We start from the raw sequence: 20,376 nt of genomic DNA on the forward strand, positions 1-20,376 counted from the left end.
TTTCTTTTCTTTTGTGGTGGATTTGCGGAAATTTTAAAAGGCCACATTCTTGTGTGTGTAAAAAATGCCTATTGAGGTGTGTAATTATCTCAATTAGACAAACGAATTTGGGACTCTTATTTTATTTCGTCCCCATCCGCGCTTCTGACCTGTAAAATATGCAATAAGGGTAACGACCTGATGGGGGCAGCAGTGATCACAGTCCCACCTAGCTTGTCACACTCGAGACGATGAAGAAGAACAAGTTCTTCTAGGCAGAAAAGTACAGTTACTGATAATATGGTGGACGAGCAGGTAAAACACATAATTCGACAGGTTTTGGTTTTGGTTATTCTTGCTAAACCGGTGTTCATTTTAGTCGGTTCATGAATTCACTTGTCCAAGTGGAAGTTAGTACGTAAGCTAACTGCTTGCCACAGGGCTAACGTCACACCACTCGGTGTTTTCGTTTTCGAGGAGAGGCACCTGACAGCCGCTCACATGATTTTAATTGTAAAAGAGCAAAGCTGGGCTGAAGGAAGACTACTTCACTCACACGTTCACTCGTTGTGTCTTTTAGTTTGTTTCCGTGGTATATCGTTGACGAGCAACTTTCAACGAACATGTTCGGCAAGAAGAGGAGAGAGCCCCTCCCCAAAGGCAGGGGCGCCGCCGCTGCCAAGCAGGTAACAACAACAAGAGTGACGCAAAGACCCTGTTATTAAAAAAAACTCAAGTCTGGTTTTTCCTCTGCTGCTTAGATGGGCCTGTTTGTAGATATGGACCCCGAGGACATGATGACGATGGATGCTGATGAAGGTTTAGACGACCCGGACTTGGAGGCTGAGCTGGCTGCCATCACTGGAGGCAAAACGGCCTCGGGTACTGGGGGAAAAGCCAAGCACAAGGGAAGAAGTGAGTTACAGGAATAAAACATCTCCTCTCTGTGTTTTCACATCTACACAATACATCAGGGAGTTTGGAACCTGGGCCTGTTGTGTGATTTGCAGTCCGAATAATTCTTCACATGGTTTGGGTAACAGGTCCGCTTCCCATGGAGGACATCGCCAAAATGGCAGATGAGTGTATGCGAGATGTTGATGAGGATGAAGATGATGACAATCTAGAGGATGATGAAGACCTCCTGGTTTGCTCTTTTTCTTTTGATGTGGCTAAGGTTGTTGTGTTTTGTTCTCATTGGCTGCTTTGTCTGTTTTTTTTTTTTTCCTGCTAGGCTGAGCTACAGGAAGTGGTGGGCGAGGAAGGCGAGCAGCCCAGAGGTGTTTCTTCTTCATCTGCGGTAACTATCATTGAACCTTCCTCACAGGTACACGCTGTTGACGTGACTTTGAAAAGATTTCATTTAACCATTCAGCCATTTTAGGTACAGTCGTACTTAAGACTTATGAGTGACTACTTGATAAATACTTTTTCTATGAGTTTCAAACGTGTAAAATTAGGCACCTATGACAAAACTTTGCTCTGCTTATGTTGACAGGAAAAGAGCCTTCCTGTTGTGGCAGCTGTGCCTGGCAGTGTGCAGCATACATTAGAAGAGAGGCTCACCATGTACAAGACGGCACTGCACAATGCCAAGACGGCGGGCGAGGGCGCCAAAGCCCGCCGGATCGAGCGTGGGCTAAAGGTGTGACTCATCTTGCATCATATATTCTGTTTTCGTATATTGTGACACCAATGTCTCATATTGACAGACGATGGAGTCCATGCTGACTGCTGTCAAGAAAGGCCGCCAAGTGAACGAGGCGGAGATTCCTCCACCGGTCTCAACGGGAACTAAGAGCGCCACACCAAGTGCCGCCCCTAGTGTGACCCCAGCTCTGCCCTCGCCTCCTGAGCTCATCGCACCTGATGGCGAAGAGGAGGAACTGCACTCAACTGCCTCCATGCTAACACTCGCTGATGAGCCATCACAAGAGCAGGCGGATTCGTCGCAGGCGCAGGCCCATCCGTCACAGGAGCAGGCCCATCCGTCACAAGAGCAAGCCCGTACTTCACAAGAGCAGGCGAATCCTTCACAGGAGCAGACGGATCCTTCACAGGACCAGGCGGATCCTTCACAGGACCAGGCCCATCACTCACAAGAGCAAGTCCATCCTTCACAGGAGCAGGCCCAGCTTTCACAGGAGCAGGCAGACATCTCGCCAACCGCTAATAGAAATGGTCAGTCCATTCAAGTAAACAAAGCAGTCGCAACTAGCATCAAAATGACCACACATGAAGTAAAACCAGCTTTTTATTGCTCTTGCAGCAAATGAGCGTGTGGCGACGCTGTTGGTGCAACGGCAGCGAGAGTACAAAATGGCCGCTTTGGCAGCCAAGAAGGCAGGAGAGGCAGAGCAAGCCATGGTTTACTTCAGGACCAGCAAGGTACATTCGAATAACGCACATGGGCAAATAAATCCAATGAGCATGATGCACATTGTTGTTGTTACCTCCACTATGGCAAGATGTTTTGATTGTTAAAAACACAAGAGTTGAAACATCATGGTAAGGGAATTCCACATCTGTTTTTTATGTCCTTATCACTTCATTTGAAAAGACAAACATTGACTTACCTCAAATCAAAAGTCCTGATGAGGGCTTGCTAAGTCTCTAATAATATAGGCGCCAAAACAAACATCCCTTTTGCCCATTTTCATGCAGAAGTTCGATTCCGTGATCGAGGCCTTGAAACAAGGACAAGCTGTCGACCTGAGCGGCCTGCCTCCTCCTCCAGGTTGGTTTTCGCATTGTTAAAATTGTTTTTATTTAACTCTTTTAATGCTGGCCATTTTGAAAAAAAGAGAACTTCTTGAGTGCATTTTGACTTTCAACGCTCCCAGAAAAATGTGTGTTATGACTATGGAAACAGAAACTACCAAGTTTGTTTGTACCTTATTACGTTTTTAGCAATCAACTAATCGTATATTTTATGCGACTTCATTTGAAGAAACATTTGTTTTCCTGCTTTCTTGTATTCACAAGGCACAAGTGGCAGCCCAACGCCAGTCAAGCAAAACAGTCAAGTACCCGGACCGGCTGCAGAAGCTCCAGGTGCCTCGGTAACATTTCATTCATACAAATTGTCCGAACTGACTGTTGTCGTCCCGCTCCTTAGCTCTGTCGGCTCCTGGGAATGTACTGGAGGCGCTGGAGCAGAGGCGAGCCAAGTACGTCGAGGCGTCGGCTCAAGCCAAAGCCGGGGGGGACGAGCGCAAGGCCCGCATGCACGACCGTATCGCAAAGGTGCAAATGACAAAAGTGTGCTTCTCTGCCTATTAACAATTTACATACGCTAACCGTAAACTTACTCGACCGGTCGCCAGCAATACCAGAGCGCCATCCGATCTCACAAAGCGGGAAAAGCGGTCAACTTTGATGAGCTCCCCGTTCCCCCAGGTGACATTCTTGAGTGATTTGTCGTTTTGCAACATTCAGGAAATAATGAAGGGAGGGTTTGTTTTGTTTGTTTTTCAACAGGCTTTCCTCCCATTCCGGGCCAGAAGGCCGCGACGACCGAGCAAGGCTTGGTCGCTGCGCTGGAGGCTGCCTCAAAGCTCTCAACTACCGATGATGCAAGTGCAGATGAGGAAGAAGAGGAAAATGAGGTGGAGGTGGGGTGGTTGTTTTGTTATATTGATATTGATGCAGCTGTGCGCCCTAACACTGGTTTCTTCTTTTGAAAGAAATGAGCTCTCTGTTTGAGTATTCTCATTTCTAGCTCAGTTCTAACACTGCAATTTTGCTGCATCACTGCGTGAAAGAGGCTAACATTTGAAGTTTCCTTTGCAGCCAAAAAAGACCACACTAAGCGTCCCGGCTGCGTCACAAGGTCGCAGAAGATCTCCGTCTGTTTCGCCCGAGAGAAAATCCGCCAGAGATCTTCCAGCTGCAGGTTAGTCCTGCCATGTGCTGTCACAGCTGTTGAAAAATTCTACTTCTGTCTCCCGCTTTGTGTACTTCTTTACTTGATCTGTTTCTTCTTCTACAACCACACCTACTCGTACTATGTCTTCAACTTCTAGGACTACCTCTCCTTGGTTCTGCAGCAACACAGCAGCTGGCATTCCTAGAGGGCCGCCGCAAGCAGTACATGAAGGCAGCGCTTCACGCCAAGCAAAAGAACGATATGGAGCAGGCCAAGAGCTTCCTGCGCACTGCCAAGGGTCTCGACGTCATGGTGGAGGCGGCGCGCAGCGGAAAAGCTGTGGACATCAGTGCGGTAAGAAGCGACTCATAATAACGCCAGTATGGATGGACCCGTGATATAAATGTCTGAACGGGGTTGATGGCTGCCAGGTGCCGTCGCCCCCCGGTGATGAGGACGAGGACTTTGTCCTGGTGCACCACAGCGACGTGGGGCTTTCGGAGAAGGCGGAGCAGCTCTACGCGCAGTTGGCCAAGATCCTAAAAGAGCAACGCGAGGTATCTACATATGACCGACCCTTCTCTTTGCCATTGTTCTGTATGGCTCTTATGTCTCCTGTTAGAGATGTTTGACTCACTCCAAGCAATTCACCCACATGGGGAACATTACGGAGACCACCAAGTAAGGAATAATAATCCAAACACGCGTCGTGCATCCACTGGATAAACGCGTCTGCCTCTATCTCAGGTTTGAGAAGATGGCGGAGTCGTGTAAGAAGAGTATTGAGTTCCTCAAGATGTCTCAAGCCAAGGGGCTGCCTCCCCCGAAACATCATTTTGAGGACAGAACCTTCCACACAGTTAGGTGAGCAAACATCACACTGCTAAATACTAATAACAATTTTTTAATAGCTGCACAGTTTGATAGCTGCTACATTTGCTGCTGGATTTTTCACAGGATATTCCCAGATCTCAGCAGCACTGAGATGGTGGTGGTTATTGTGAAAGGGATGAATCTTCCTGCTCCCAGTGGTATGCATGCTCACACAAGCACACACATCTAGGCTCTTGATGAAAGCGCGTGACTCTTCTCTCCGCAGGCATCCAAACAAACGACCTTGACGCTTACATCAAGTTCGACTTCCCCTACCCGAGCACGGTGAGCCATCCCAGAGCTTCATTATCTCCTCTTTCACACAGTCTTCTCACTGCTCACATCGGTTCATTATTTGTGCTTCCAGGAGCAACCCCAGAGACACAAAACCAACGTCATAAAGAACAGCAACTGTCCAGGTTAGACTCCTCGCTCGTGATGATCCCTCCCCTACATTACTCACACCTTTGTCTTGGACCAGAGTACAACCAGAGCTTCAGCCTGTCAATCAATCGCAACCACCGCGGCTTCAGGAGGGTCGTGACATCCAAAGGCCTCAAACTGGAGCTGCTGCACAAAGGGTGAGTCTTGTGCGGAGAACCCAATTTAACCTTACTGTTTTCACACACAAATCGAGACTTTCCAAATAGGCAGCAATTTCTCCACACAGATTCCTCAGAACAATAAAATAGACATCATTTTTTAACATTTCTTGGAAATGTATTTGTTCTCAAACTATTTTCACCACTTAAAATGCATAAAAATTCCGAGACTAAGTGGGGACAGACAATTAATGTACATTGTGGAATGGATCAATTGACCATATTTAGACATGAGACGTTTTCCACATATGACAGGAAGTGGAAGCCTACCAAAGTAAAAGCAGGAACAACTGAAACCTATGGCGCAAAAATGCACACACACTAGTCTTGAAGATTTGCAATTGAGGTTCTTATTAAAGGACTGGCATAAAAACAATCCAAAATAAAAGTATCACCAGCAGATGTGACAGTGACTGTCTTGTGACGCAGCACTGGTCCCGCTAATATTTCCTGTGCGTGTCATGCAAAGTGGTTTCCTGCGGAGCGACAAGCCCATCGGGACGGCACACGTGAAGCTGGAACAGCTCGAGTCCCAGAGTGAAATCAGGGAAATCGTCGAGGTAAAGCGCCAACGTGTTTGTTGTCGTGACAATTGCAGCACCCAACTTGCTAAAATATATGGGAATTGTTTTTAATGGCCTCTTTCCCGGTAGGTGATGGATGGCCGCAAGCCTACTGGCGGTCGCGTGGAAGTCCGCGTCCGCCTCCGGGAGCCTCTGAACGGGCAGGACACGCAGGCGAGCACTGTGCGCTGGCTGGTGGTGGAGCAATCGCTGGTAACGCACTCATCACACCGCCACACGTTTGCATCTTCACCGCTTCTCATCGTCTCTCTTTGTCTCTCAAAGCTTCTCGTCTAGACATTCGAGACCGAAGTACTCCACCACGTCTATGGTGATGCTACGTTACTTAGCAAGACCACGCTTCATGGATGTGCAGGTGGAAGGCGACCAGTCGTACTCGGGAGGCATTTTCTCCCCCTGTCCTTCAGACCTCTTTGAAAATATTTGCACAATAGCAAGGCACCCAGCTGCTTGACAAGGTCAGTCACAAGGCATTTAGCGACATCTGCTGGCTGAGCGTGTGACTTCATCTCACAGTAAAGACTAAAAGATCAAGTGGTGTCTATGCACTAATATACCAAAGTAATCCATGTTGCTGTACACGAAATCTTAAGCTATTAGCCAGGGCTCTGCGCACACAGCATTTGTTACCATACAAACAATAATAAGTAAGAAACCTACAAATGAGAACAAATATTTGGAAAGAAATGCTAGTAAAGTGTGTAAAAAGTGGGAAATAATTGTAATTTTGGTACAGAAAACAACAAATCCATTTGACAAGAAACTTGAAGATGCTGCGAAAAAAATGTGGCAGGGTTGAAGGATTACTTCAGGGTGTTTTGCGTTTCCTCTGGGTTTTTGTTGTTTTTGGTGAGCGGACCAGCAAAAATTTGTCAAAAGAAAAACAACACAGGAAATAAACCTGTTTATTTGTTCAGATTTAAAATATAAAAATGGTACTGCAAAAAAAACCCTCATTGGGTTCTCGAGGAAGGCCCAAAAGTGGTACAATTTAAAATGATATCGATGAACATGATTAGCATGTAGCTGAGCGTGGTGGCAGGTGAACTGTCTTTCATTGTGACTAAATTTCTCCAAAATATGTATTTCTTTGACTTTATGCTGTTTTAGGTACTACAATTGTTTAATGTGTTGAAATATCGTTCGCCTAAAATGTCATCTATTGATGACAACAAATTCAACTCGAGTTTAAGCCAGCACGTTGGTGGAGTTAATTGATAATGCGACAGTAAGTTTAAAAAGTAACTTGGGCAGTTGTGGGATTAGGCTAACAATGACACTAACTAATATTACACAATATGAGCAATACAGTAATGACATCATTTCAAACAATTTCACCAGTAAAAATAGCATGTTACATTATCTGTCAGGCCAGGCATCATCAAGTGGGTTTACTTTGACTTTAGGTTGGTCAACTTCTTGTCATGTTCATGTACCAGTTAAGCATCCAACAACTAGAAGTTACATCCATGTCACCCAAAAGAGAATTGTAACTGCCTACCCGCCTATACGCCCCAAAGCGGTGTCAAAGTTGCTGCTAACCACATGCGCCATTAACCTTTGTGGACAATGCAAGAAGAAGCCATATTGGCAAATTAAGCCTGTCAGGTGTCTGCTGCAAACATCAAAAAAGTACGCATGAACATTGCAACGCTCTTCTCACTGTATAGGAATATAAAAGCATGTCAATTTCAGTTTATTTAATAATGGACCATCTTAAAAATCGAAATAAATCGATTTTACTCTGTTCCTCCTGTCTGTTCTTGTATTGTGCCTGTATGTAATTGGACCTGTTTGACTTGACGCTGGGTAAGAAAACAGAAACAAGCTTAGTGGGTTCTTTTTTTTTTTTTTTTTTACTTTCACTTTATTGTTTGTTGTGGCTGACACCATACAAGGGCAACGATAACCTTGGATGATGATATTAAAGATCCACACGGTTAAATACAGTGAATACCGATTCATATATTATAATTTCATTTTAGCAAAAAGTTATTTTATTTTGAATAGATTGATAGAAATGTAAAAAAAAATTGTGTAGAATTTGGCGGGTTAAAAAAAATGAATGTGATCAAAATAAGTTACAAGTCACGATGGTTACTGCTGAGGAGCTTGGGGTAGGATGACCCGATGGAGCGTCTGTGCCTGTGGACCACGAGCTCCAGCACGTATTCATCCACCTTCACCTCCAAAACGGTGCTCTTGTCTCTGGACGCCAGAAAGACGATGGTGAAAAAAGCCACCTCCAATTCGGGACTGACCCCCACGAAAGAGCCACCCACTGGCTTGACCAGGCCCTTCCAACTGAACTGCAAGTTGAGCACGTGGTCGTCCTCGTCAGGCTGCAAACAGAAGGTCCAACTGAGTTGACTTCTCGTGTTGATAGATGCGGCCGGTGACTAAGACGGCTTACAGTGTTTTTATTGTCCCGCGCTTTGTAACCTTTGTAATCGATGTGGCCGTGCTTCTCCTGCAGGTAGAACTGCACCCAGTTGTGAAGGCCTGTAATATCCTGCCCCTGCTTGGTCTCACCCACAAACACATGCTCGAACCCGCACGAGTCCTTCCTGCACGTAGATAACAGATGAAGGTTCCCTTGATAGGAACCTTTTGGGAACAAGTGAACATAACATTTGGACGTTACCCTCCGCGCCTGTCACGATGGTACAGGCGGAACCAGATGTCGAAGAGTTGCTTCTTGAATCTCACCACATCCGGTGGTGACACTCTCTTCTTAACCAGGTACTGGTGGGCGAACTGGATTCATGAAACAATAACACATGTTAACATATCTTCTTGTCACTGTCAGTGGTCCACCTTTGTACCTTCATGACTTCCGTCTCCACGATAGCATCCAGGAACTTGCGGTTCTCCTGAAGCTCCTGACGGGTCACCGACTCCGACACACCTGTCGACATCTCGTAGTTGTCCAGCAAGTTGATAAAATCTGCCATTTGTGTAGAAGACGAGAATTAATACTGATATATGGTAAGTTAACAAAAGTGTTTTGCCGCTTTTATTTTGGTAGGTTTGTCCTTTGAAATCAACACTATCTTTCTTTGAATAAAGAAATACTACATTCATAAATGTATCCATACGTGCGTATGTCTCGATGCTCTTCAGTTTATCCTCATCAACGTATTTGAAGAGTGGTGCCCTGGCACGATCCCTAGCATAGTTGCTGCCCTGAGCCACAAAACCGGCTCGCCCCTATGAAGTGCAATGATAATCATAAAATAAGACGTCGGCCTAGCTGTGATCGCAGATTAAGAAAGTAGTTACCAACCAGATGCTAATGTGGATTTATTTTATGTCTTGTGATTGACAGGTGAGGGTGAACTCACCTGAGGGTCAATGATGTAATCAGTCCCAGGTTTGAGCCGGTTGACGTCTAGACGCCACAGTTCATTTAACACATCAGTCAACTCCTGATTTGCCACATGACTAAAAAAGTAAAAGTTGACCCACATAAAAAATGTCACATAGTCAAAATTCTGACATTTAACACTGTGTTTTCTTGGATTTAAAGCGCTTTGTTTACAGGAAATTATGAGGGTTCCCCCTAAAAACTAAAATATTTGTCAAATCATGAAAAACCACGAACCATGTTTTTTCTAGTACAGTATTAGGATTTTACTCAAGCAAAACTAAGGAACAAATCCAACTCAACAAAGCAAATGCAATAGTAGAAATTGACTTGCATTGATTTTTTCCCCCCCGTCTAAAATACTACTTTTATTACATCTTGTATTACATCTTGTATTTACATCTTGTACCCTAATAGCCGCTTCATTAATATGAATTTTTTTCTTGAAAAAGTACGACTTCCCTATTCATTGACTTCCCTATTCATTAAAAGTGTACAGGTTTTTTTTTTTTGGGTTAATAGTTTTCCCTGGGACTGGATACAAAGTAAATTTTCTTGTTTCTACTTGAAGGGATTATTCAACAAATCAAATATTATGGGTTCCGTTTTTCCATAACCGCCTCCTTCATCGTTAAGGGGAGGGTGGATTATTGTCTTGTTTTTGTGTTGTGCAACTATAATCATCAGCAGCCGTTCACACAAACACGGCAACACTACACGCATTGCACAAAGTATCTGTGCGCTTAACCCCCAAGAATAAGTGCAAAAAACAACAAAACGAAACTTTTTTTTTTTTTCATGCAAGAAGAACACGAGTGTGAAATGCCCACTGGCGTGTTTGCAATAAATACCTTCTATTGAAACGGTCAATAACGTTCCCAAGTATTGGCGTATACTTGAAGCTGCAAAATATGTGACAACGATATATTTATAAAAAATAAATAAATAAATAAAGTTTAATTTCACTTACCGTCTTGACATTGTTGAATTAAGAAGTTATAGACTTGACTCACATCCTTTGGACCCGGGGCGGAAAAGCACCGTTTCATGCGCAGTTAGTTTATCTGTCAATCATGTTACGTCATGAAAGACAGCCAATGACGAGAGAGACAAGTTCAGCACTCACCGCCCACCTCGACGGGCGGGTCCAACCACATGATCGCCTCAGGAATTAAATTACGTTTATAGAAAAATGTTTATTGTTTTGTTATTGTTTTTTTATAGCAGTGGGTATTTGGTACAATTTCATCAATTTCAGATACCACACGGGATGGTGTTAACTCTGAGGCATCCTTACCTCTAGGTGGCGCCAGTGCTATAGGTGTTCAACGGCGAAGAAGATAACCGCGCATGCGCAGTAGACGCTCGTAATCTTGTTTTGGTTTTCACGTGTGAAGGCGCACACATCGAAAATGTGTTTGTCGTCGGTCTCTTAGTTGCTCTATTGTGCTTATTTTGCGTATTTTATTTTTTAACTAGTTGAAATACATTTACTACAAGTGTGAAAAAGTAGCAGAGCTTGAGCGAAAGACAAGACCATCGAATTTGTCATGGCCGGCTTCGTGGAGCTGGTTGCTGGCTGCTACGAGCAAATTGTGTTTGGTTACCGTGTTCCAACTGACCAGAACGTGAGTAGATTTTCACGTAATATCATTAAAATAGAATGTTACCTTAGTTGTAATTGTAAAAGTAATGGTTTCGTACGTTTTTTTGTCTTTTAGGAGTGGATAGCCAAGGCATACTTTACACATCACGCTCATACGGCGTCGGTGTCAGCAGTGGCAGCCAGCAACAGATATGTGGTGACGGGCAGCAAAGACGAAACCATGCTCCTGTACGACATGAAGAAGAAGGTGGAACATGGTGCTCTGCTGCATCATGACGGTGAGTGATGTCACAGGTTTGTGTCACAATCTCCCTCCTGACTATGCGTTCTCCTCAGGCACCATCACCTGCCTGGAGTTTTACGGTGCGACGCATCTGCTGAGCGGAGGAGAAGATGGACTCTTATGTGTGTGGAGCACCAAGAAGTGGGAGTGTCTCAAGTCCATAAAAGCGCACAAGTCAGTTTTCAGTCATGAAACAAGGGGCGAAAAAATATACTGATAAGGAAAAAACAATCATGCAAATAATGTCAAATCCGAAGATGTGCCTAGTTAATTTGATCTCACTAATTTTTACTTTTTCTTCAGAGGTCATGTGACGTCTCTGTCTGTCCATCCATCTGGTAAACTTGCATTGACGGTGGGCACTGATAAAACACTGCGGTGAGACACACACACAAATACACATTTGGAATAAATGCCACAGTCACTGATGTATATGTATATTTCTAGTACATGGAATCTCATTAATGGAAGATCGGCCTTCATCAAAAACATCAAACAAAGTTAGTTTTTTGCCTAAATATGACCCTTTATTTTTCCTGACACACATTTGAGGTGAAACTGTATGTGTGTGTGTGTGTGTGTTTTTGCTTGTGCATGTAGATGCACACATTGTACGGTGGTCTCCGGACGGCGATAAATACGCGGTGGTCATCCAGGACAAGCTCGACCTGTACGACCTGGAGACAGCCGCATTGAGCAGCACTCTTAAGAACCCCCAGAGGATCTCTGCCATCAACTTCTTAAACGTCTGTTGTTGTTTTTCCTCCGATGCTTCCCTCACAGCACTTCTTGTTTTTCTTTATTCTTTTTCTTTGTTTGTTCCAGAACTCCATCCTGGCTGTTGCAGGTGACGACGAAACGGTGAGGCTGTGTGATGTTGCCAAAGCGAAATGGGTGTGCGAATTCAAGGCTCATGAAACCAGGTACATTCTCAAAAACATCTCTGTAACATGCTCTTGATAAAAAAAAAAAAAAAAATAGGCATTGAAACTGTCTGAGATACTTATTTTTTTCTAGGAAAAAAACTCTTAGATTTGATAGTTCCATCCCTAAACAGCAACAAAAGCACTGATGTGTCACTGTCCTTTGGCAGGGTAAAAGCAGTGGAGAGCTTCAAGCTGGACGATCACTGCGTGTTGGTCACGGCCTCCAACGACGGCTTCATCAAAATGTGGAAGCTCCATCTTAACGATGTCAGTCAGTCTCCAAACTGCCGCTGATATGACGCACGCTGTACGTTAACCAAAGGTGTCACTTGACAGGAGCTGGAGTGTCCCACCCTCTTGGGGGAAGTCAACACCATGGCCAGGCTGACATGTCTTGCTGTGCGCAAACCTTCCGCCCAACAGCAGACCTCCAAAGAAGACGAAGAAGCAGCTAAAGCCACATTGTCACAAGGTAGAGCCAGTAAATGCGCGTTCATTTGAGTCAAGTGCGAGTAGTTTTTATTTTTATTTCGCGAGGGCTACTCTGAAAAGGAAGGACTACAGGAGAATCATGGCATATCTTTGAAATTCTTGCAAAATTCCCTTTCTTAGTTATTTTTACTCATAATGTAATCTATTACCTAGTCTTCTGTTTTCCATTAATACCGATTGTACATATTTTTTCTTTACCCATGTACCTGCAGAGGTGGCGGAGGCACTTTCGAAAACAAAGCGAGTACGCATCTTCACACACGAAGAAGTCATTATGGAAGATGAAAGCGGGCCGAAGAAAAAGAAGAGGAAGAAGAAGAGAAAGGTCGGTGGGCAACAGAAAGAAGATAAATAAATTACAAATTATATACAAAAAAAAAATCCTTCCTTGTGTGACTCTTTGGAGTAGAAACACTCTCCACAAATGGTCATTTAAGACACACACACATATACACGTGTATATATATAAATATACACAATCACTTAAAATACTTTTGAACGTGTATAATTCTGTCATTGCTATTGTTGGAATTGTATGACTTTATTCTTTTACTTTAATGTTTATTTTTGCTTCTGTACTTTTAATAAAGCTTTGATGAGCCGCATATTAGAGCAACTGCAAAAATGTTGAGAAAGTATTAATCGTGGGAATTAAATACAGAAAAAACGCTAATTGAAATTTAAGGCGTAATATGGCAAAGTTGGGAATAATTTTACAAGAATAAAGTATTCTTCGATTAGAGAATGTTCAAATTAAAAAAATGATTTCATGATAAGCTGTAGAATAATAAGAATATTGTGGTAATAGCATTGATGTAATTTTCTTAAAATGGATTTGATAACTTGTCAATATCGTTAACATTGTTAAAAAATGTGTAGTCCTGAGAAAATATTGTGAAATTAAGAAAAAAATATTTTTTAATGAATGTCAGACAAAACATGTTTTTTTTCATGAAAATAACTTAAAAAAAATATGGAAGAATGTGCAAAAAAATGTAATACACGGGGGAGACAATATCGATAAATATCGATAGATTGTGACAATATAAAATGGAGTTAAATATGGCAATTAAGATAACTTTTTTGTGTCCTTAGTTCTGTCATCACGGGTTCCAATACCGTAATGCTGGCCACAAACGCGCACAGCAAATCCGATCGTGTTTTGCGTCCTTCGCGTTCACTCTACGGTAAACGCTATTGTGGACCCGCAGTGTCCACGGACACGATCAGGTGATCCTTGATCGAGCTACTCGCGAACCCACCGGAGGAAAGGAAACGCACACACACATTGACAAGGGGGCCTCGAAGGCACAATGTCATGTAGCGAATGTCGGCGCCCACCCGGTGCTCCTCATTTCCGTCTCGATTCCGGAGCGACAGCTTAACGACGGACGGACGTACCGACGGACTTAACGGCCGTGTGTGCGTGCGCGCGCGCGTGTGTGTGACGATGGCTCGCTAGGGCCGCTGGCGCAGATTCTTCCTTTATGAGCGATCCCCTTTGGCACATAGCTCGTTCAGCATGGGACTGTGCTACAGTCTGCGGCCGCGGCTCTTCGGCGACCTGAGCGGCTCCATCTCCAACGCCGCCTCGGACTCGGAGCCGCATCCGGACGCGACGGCCGCCTCCTCCGCCGCTGCCGTTTCCGCGCCGACCCGCGCCCAGGGTGCTCGCCCAGCGGAGGACGGCGGTGGCGGAGGTAGATGTGAGCCCGGCCGGGGGCACGGCTCGGCCGGGGACGGAGTGCTTATCCAGAACGGAGGAGGCGGTGGCAAAGGGACGTCGTCGACCACGCCGCCGGCGGCGACGGCCGCGGCCAAGGAGCGGGGAGGACGTCGCCTGCAGCTGCCGCACAAAAGCAACAGTAGCGGCAATAAGCAGAAAAACTGGGACAAGCTCCTCATGGAGGAGAAGGAGGCCGAAAAGGAGGCGAGGAAAGTCAGCAAGAGCATCGACCGGGCCCTCAAAGAGCTCAAGAGGGAATACAAGCAGACGCACCGGCTCCTGCTTCTCGGTAAGACCCCACCACTCCCCCGCCCTCTTGCACCTACACCTCCGCTTGTGACAGCGGGCAGGCAACGTGGCCTGTCGCCGGGTGATGCCATAGGGTTGGAGGAGAGGCCTTATGTCACACATCGGCGTACAGACGCTTGGCCTCCAATTTACCTCCAATTACTTAATAACACAAAGTCAAGGCCAATCTAACATTTAAACTTATCAACAGCAATATTATGTTGACGACCCAGTGTAGTCTGATATTACTCATGCAAAGTGACGATACCTTTCTAAAACTTGTATCCTTACGAAACAGTTGTCTTAATTCATATGAATTTTCAGAAAACAAAGGAGGAAGGAAATGGCATTTTCAGCAAGCACATCACACTTTTTTAAATTGGTTTTGTAATAGTGAAAATTAGTAAATTAGCAATGCACCACTGCAAAACAGTGTATCCTAAAGAAAACAAGAAACAAATATATATCAACTTACAACAAACAATAACTAATATTGTTTTTTAACCAAGATTTGAAGTGTCTATTTGCCTAAAATAAAAAAAACACGGTTCCTCTGCCCCCTACTGGAGTGGATGTGAAATTACACATTATGCCACTATAACTGGTTTAAAATACAGTATTTATCGTTGAGTCCACAAATATGTTAGTCTTATTAAGTCGGAATCTTTTCGTCATAAATTTTATGTGACTTTTTTATTTCTCAATGTTCCGACTTTATTGCTGTCCCATTACGAGTTTTTCCGCAAAATGTTTACAAAATATTTTAACCAGAGATGCAAGTAAACTTTTTTAGATATTTAGATTTTATTATCTGATTCAGAATCTGTTCTTGTCTCTATTTAATATTGTAATATGTATGAATTAAGGTTTAGGTTCAGCAACAATTTTGTTTGGAATCGTTGTAGTTAAATTATAATTCAAAGTAATCCATGTTGTACAAGCTTTTAGGTCAAACCTCAAAATCAAAATATCTCCATAACCTCATGTGCTAGAAAAAAAAGTAAAGACACTTGAAATCAGCACCCAAAATACCTTTACGAACATAAAAATCCATCTCTGATTAGAATTTGCTACTGATGATTGTTATTAGTCACACTCACACCCTTGACTGACTATATGCGTCATCTCCACATACATGGGTATCACGAGTATGCATCGCATTGGTTTCACATTTGTGAAAAGGAATTCAAATATTTAATTGCTGTTAATGTGCCCCCCCCCAAAAAAACACAATTACCACACGTAACCCAAATACTATAGGAATATAAAAAAAAATCTAATGTTGGGAGAATAGTCTTTTTTTATCAAGGAAAAAAATCATAGTCTTTACTAGGTCATGATTTTCGAAGAATAAAATCTTATTGTTTAAAAGTTAGTCATAATATTATGACATTGAAATTGATAAGGAAAAAGTAATATTGCCAACCCTCCAAATTTCTTTGCAATAGTATGTTATATGTGGACTCACTAGTCTAAACATGGTATTCTGATTAATATTATATTTGTGGAATTTGAGTTAAGCATCAAAATTCACCTCAAGGGGCGGCCATTTTGCCACTCGCTGTCCACTGAAAATGACATCACACTTTCTCAAGTCACAACCAATCATGGCTCACCAGTTTTCTCAAGCCAAGCCGTGATTGGTTGTGACCTGAGACCTGACAAATGATAATAAACAGAAAGAATTTCTACAGAAACAATCAGGTCCTGACTCATCCATGAAAAAAATGTAAATTGCAAAATTATGACTTTCAAAATGTTACCATCTAATTGTGTTGATTATCTTGAAACTTTTCTTCTGCCAAATATCATAATAGCAATGACACATTTGTGAAATTGCATAATTCCTTTAGTGGTTGTGTTCTTTTGTGTTAACCAATGCAGAGATGATGGGAACAGGAAGTGGCTTTTATATCTCAGACAGGAAGCTACCTTATTGTAGGCTGGGCTGGTACGGCACCTTTGATCATCAATGGTTTTCTCGCTGTTAGCGTTTAGCATTAATGTGCATGGAATGTGCATTGTAATACAAACCCGTGTGAATCGGGAAATTGATTTTGATTTAAAAGATGCGAAGGCATCACATCGGATCAAATCGTTTCACTTTAAAATATATCGAGATGTCTTGAATCGTCCTTTATTGGAGAGATGCACACACCAATTGTGCACCCTTCTGTTACTTTATTTTATTAGGAATAGCAGTACTAATGTTGAAGGGTCATTTTGACCCGAGACAGTTTAATGAGCCATCCATCTAGTCTGTATCTGAACCGCTTTATGTGTGTTAAAACCTTTTGAATGTACTTTGGACGAACAGGACTTTGATTTACACATGTTGAGAAATGGACACAAGACACCTATTCTTAATTTTACTTGCCACATGAATCGTCTTGCCATTTTTTAGTTTTTTAAAATTCACTATAAGCATGCAGAAACATAGAATGCAAAACGCCACTATTTTCCAACACAAGTTTTTTTTATTTCTTGCGACTCTTATCGGGCAATTATCAAAATTTATGGTGTGATGTTCTCAGGTTGATTGCCATTTGAACTCTCACTCACTCCTGCCTTCTCTCATGTTCCAAAAACATGCATGTTTGAATCACTGAAGACTAAATTGTGTTAATGGTCATTAATTTATTCATTTTCTCAACCGCTGTGAATTTATGAGCCTTGCGCTTACTGGCAATCATTCCAGGGTCAAAATGAGCTGGGAGAGGCTCGACCACACTTTTTTTTTGACCCGCCTCAAAGCATGAAGGTTAAAGTGAACAATCCCGAAAGGACACTGGACTGTGTGACTACTGTCTTTATCTTTATGGCTTTATTGTGTATTTGCACTGGAGCGTGTGCTGTAAACTCATGCGACTAATCAGCCTCGTTCTTTTTTTTTTTTTTTTACAATCCAGTCTATCAAATGCACAGACAGACACAAGAAGCAGCTCTCTCACCGAGCAATATTGAGAGATTGCATAACTTCACATGATGTCATGGACAAGACGTTCTTGTCAAATGAAAAATGTGGCAAATTAAAAAACAGTCGGATGAATATTGTGTTTTTGGAATAAGAAATGAGCAGAAGTATACAGCCGTCCAAAGAGGCTGACATTTTTTGTAGCCTCGCCCACCCTGTCATTGACTGAATTTGATGTCCAAGTGTTTACCTGCTCGCTGTGTAAACGTCACGGCTCACCTGTATTCTAGGTTTGGTCACGTAACACTCACAATGCAAGCCCGAGGGCATTGACGTCAATTTCGGTTGACAGCAGGGGGCGGTGCTGTGTAAAATGTCAGCCTCCTGAAATTGGATGGATTGTTCTGCTAAATCAATCTATAATAAATATTTGATTAAAAAAAAAAACACTTTTAGATTTCACTAATTATTTAAAAACATGCAGAAGTATTGGAAAGGAGTACAAAATAATAAACTACAATACCAAGAAAAATATCTCGATGCATTAGATAAAAAGCATATACAGTACATGACCAATATTTTTTTAAATGTGCAAAAAATCACCAAATATCAAAAACACAAATACAAAAAGTATTAAAAGCACATACATAATTATTAGATTAAATACACAAATACTAGAAAGAAACAAGATTTTTTGGGGAGGAATAAATTAGGAATGTCTTGATAAAGCTTTTTCACTCATTAGACAAAAATTTAAAATGTCCCGATACAACTTTTTTTGTTTCCCATATGTCGATATGTTGATATTGATCCGATGTATCAGCAGGAATGATAAATGCTTTTATTTATTTTTTGGTATGAAAGGCTAGAAGAGACTTGATAAATTGATACTGTTTAAACACCCCACATAAAAATATACAAATATTACATTTATATACACAATTTCAGAATACAGTTCAGTGACTACTTGTCACCCTTTAAATAATCATTTTGCGCAATGCTGAGTTATAGTCTCGCGAGATTCGCGAACATCACACGTGATGATGGTTGCAACTCTAAAATGTGTGCACTACCAGATCTTACCACTCGAGAGTAGTGTGGGACAGCTTCGCCTGGTAACTGTTGGGACCGGGGTAGCGCGCACGCGCGTGTGTGCGCATGCGTGTGTATCCAATTGAACTTTATTACCCATATTAAATTAAATGTTAACATTGTGACTGCACTGCATCACACCTAGCAGCTAATATGCACAATGATAAATAAGAATATTTGTTGGTTATACAAGGCAAGCATTTGTGCAGGAGAGGAACAAAAACCCGAGAGCTTAAATAAAATTCTGCCATTGTAAACAAAATCACTCAAACAGACCACCCAAAAGAAAAGAAAAACACAAAGGAAGCGTAACAAATAAATATAAGTGTAAGACACCGTGAAAATGACAATGATTGATAAAGTTCTGATTTTACCTAAATTTTACGTAAATATTTTATATCAGCTGGGAAAAATGCCTCATCAGTCTAGGTATAAGCTTTTTGTCCAAAGCTTAAGAGACGTAAAATGTAGGTAAATATACTATAAATACATTTTATACCAATAACACTTAAAATATACGTATTCACGTATTTAGTAATGTTGATGAAAACATTGCTATCACAACGACAATATTCAAAGAAATTATATTTTATTATTTTGTTTATTGTTATTTTATGATTTATGGTCTATTATTAGGTACTACCACAATTTCTTACAGTAGACACTCACGGCCGCCATGTTTGTAGTTTTTAATCGCTGCAGAGGGAGGGCGTCGCGTTCTGGAGAAAATGACAGAGGCGTTCATGAACTGCTCCGATTGTCGTTTTTTTTAAATTTCACTCGTGTATATTTCGTTTTACTGGGAGGCGTTAATGAATCACCATGACGGTACTTTTTGAGGGCAGCGGAGGATGGTAAATCCCGGCGCGAGAGCTCGTTGCTAGCAGGTCACAGCCGCTGTGCTGTAGACCCATCCCCTCTTGTCAGTCAGCAGTTCTAGGCGTCCAGGTTTCCACCCCTCCTCTGACTGGTGTGACAGCAAGCACAGCGAGGGACTAAATCGGGGAATGGCTTCCGTCGCTTCGGACACACAGGTTTTGGAAGTGCCGTGCCGCTGCGGGCTAGTTAATGTAATGCTTTAGCGCGCGCGTTCGTTTTCCACCACGGGCCACGGCTACTTCCTGGTGCCACAGCGAGAGGCAGTGCTGAGTTGAGGAGACACAAATCTTGAGAGATAGAGGAGGGGGTGAGAGAGAGAGAGCGAGAGAGAGAGAGAGAGAAAAGAGAGAGGGGCCGGAGATAGCAACGTTTGGCTACATTCACGGACATTACAAAGGCCTCCCTCTCTCTTTTATTTATTTTTAGTTTTTTTTTTCCAGCCACATCTTTCCCCCGGTTTCTCCGCTGCTCAGTCAACTACCAGGCGGATTGGATGACGCTCGGCTGCGGCTAATAGCGGAATCATAACGGGGGACGGATTCCTCCCTTCCCGAGAAGCCTCTCGAGAGATTGGTTTCTTTTCTTTTTTTTTTCCTCCTTTTTTTTAAAAATTATTTATTATTATTACGAAAACCATTCGATCATTCCGTCACCATTTCAAAAGAACATCCCGGGCGTTGTATTTTGTTTTTGTCGGCGAAGGAAGGGCTTTTTTTCGGGGGCGACGGAAGATGGGTTGTTTGGGCAACAGCAAGACTGAAGACCAACGCATCGACGAGAAGGCTCAGCGAGAGGCGAATAAAAAGATCGAGAAACAGTTGCAGAAGGAGCGACAAGCGTACAAAGCCACACACAGGCTCTTATTACTCGGTAAGACTCGTCTGGGATGATGAAATG

The 20,376-nt window shown here is 42.7% G+C and overlaps 4 protein-coding genes across 8 annotated transcripts in view; 3 read left to right on the plus strand and 1 right to left on the minus strand.

Moving 5' to 3' along the window:
* Window positions 1-187: 187 nt before the first annotated feature.
* cc2d1b (coiled-coil and C2 domain containing 1B) lies at window positions 188-7,655 on the plus strand. Of its 3 annotated transcripts, none has more exons than XM_088395921.1 (25): window positions 188-294; window positions 560-665; window positions 741-894; window positions 1,023-1,126; window positions 1,214-1,306; window positions 1,478-1,624; window positions 1,692-2,160; window positions 2,249-2,367; window positions 2,644-2,716; window positions 2,965-3,033; window positions 3,098-3,225; window positions 3,306-3,378; window positions 3,460-3,593; window positions 3,772-3,874; window positions 4,005-4,201; window positions 4,279-4,404; window positions 4,470-4,528; window positions 4,595-4,711; window positions 4,805-4,878; window positions 4,947-5,005; window positions 5,088-5,139; window positions 5,202-5,301; window positions 5,792-5,882; window positions 5,976-6,098; window positions 6,171-7,655. In XM_088395921.1, the coding sequence occupies exons 2-25, from the start codon at window positions 603-605 to the stop codon at window positions 6,180-6,182; spliced, it is 2,739 nt and encodes a 912-aa protein (XP_088252047.1). In that variant the 5' UTR covers window positions 188-294; window positions 560-602; the 3' UTR covers window positions 6,183-7,655. The 3 variants fall into 3 exon arrangements, with proteins under 3 accessions (XP_088252047.1, XP_088252048.1, XP_088252049.1); XM_088395922.1 differs by having other exon boundaries at window positions 4,029-4,201; XM_088395923.1 differs by having other exon boundaries at window positions 1,214-1,279.
* LOC148387349 (uridylate-specific endoribonuclease C-like) lies at window positions 6,798-10,353 on the minus strand. Of its 2 annotated transcripts, XM_088395928.1 has the most exons (8): window positions 10,244-10,353; window positions 10,125-10,175; window positions 9,251-9,350; window positions 9,005-9,116; window positions 8,732-8,853; window positions 8,551-8,663; window positions 8,320-8,473; window positions 6,798-8,248 (listed from the first exon to the last, which is right to left on the minus strand). In XM_088395928.1, exons 1-8 carry the CDS (start codon window positions 10,252-10,254, stop codon window positions 7,988-7,990), a joined length of 924 nt encoding a protein of 307 aa, XP_088252054.1. In that variant the 5' UTR covers window positions 10,255-10,353; the 3' UTR covers window positions 6,798-7,987. The 2 variants fall into 2 exon arrangements, with proteins under 2 accessions (XP_088252054.1, XP_088252055.1); XM_088395929.1 differs by lacking the exon at window positions 10,125-10,175 and having other exon boundaries at window positions 10,244-10,333.
* Window positions 10,354-10,628: 275 nt separating this feature from the next.
* On the plus strand, window positions 10,629-13,205 carry pak1ip1 (PAK1 interacting protein 1). Its single transcript, XM_088395654.1, has 10 exons — window positions 10,629-10,901; window positions 10,995-11,157; window positions 11,216-11,336; window positions 11,466-11,540; window positions 11,610-11,662; window positions 11,763-11,908; window positions 11,988-12,085; window positions 12,256-12,355; window positions 12,425-12,560; window positions 12,793-13,205. Exons 1-10 carry the CDS (start codon window positions 10,824-10,826, stop codon window positions 12,933-12,935), a joined length of 1,113 nt encoding a protein of 370 aa, XP_088251780.1. The 5' UTR covers window positions 10,629-10,823; the 3' UTR covers window positions 12,936-13,205.
* Window positions 13,206-13,769: 564 nt separating this feature from the next.
* LOC148387351 (guanine nucleotide-binding protein G(olf) subunit alpha) overlaps window positions 13,770-20,376 on the plus strand; it is a 29,279-nt gene continuing 22,672 nt past the window's right edge. The window contains exon 1 of one of the 2 annotated variants that reach the window (XM_088395650.1): window positions 13,770-14,595. In XM_088395650.1, coding sequence (XP_088251776.1) covers window positions 14,103-14,595 — 493 coding nt within the window. In that variant the 5' untranslated portion in view covers window positions 13,770-14,102. Of the gene's footprint in view, window positions 14,596-19,345; window positions 20,350-20,376 lie in introns of those variants that run through there. The other variant, XM_088395651.1, reaches the window with a different exon arrangement.

This window comes from Syngnathus floridae, chromosome 14, assembly GCF_059516105.1.
Source record: "Syngnathus floridae isolate MCC-2025c chromosome 14, RoL_Sflo_1.0, whole genome shotgun sequence".
Taxonomy (NCBI): Eukaryota; Metazoa; Chordata; class Actinopteri; order Syngnathiformes; family Syngnathidae; genus Syngnathus; species Syngnathus floridae.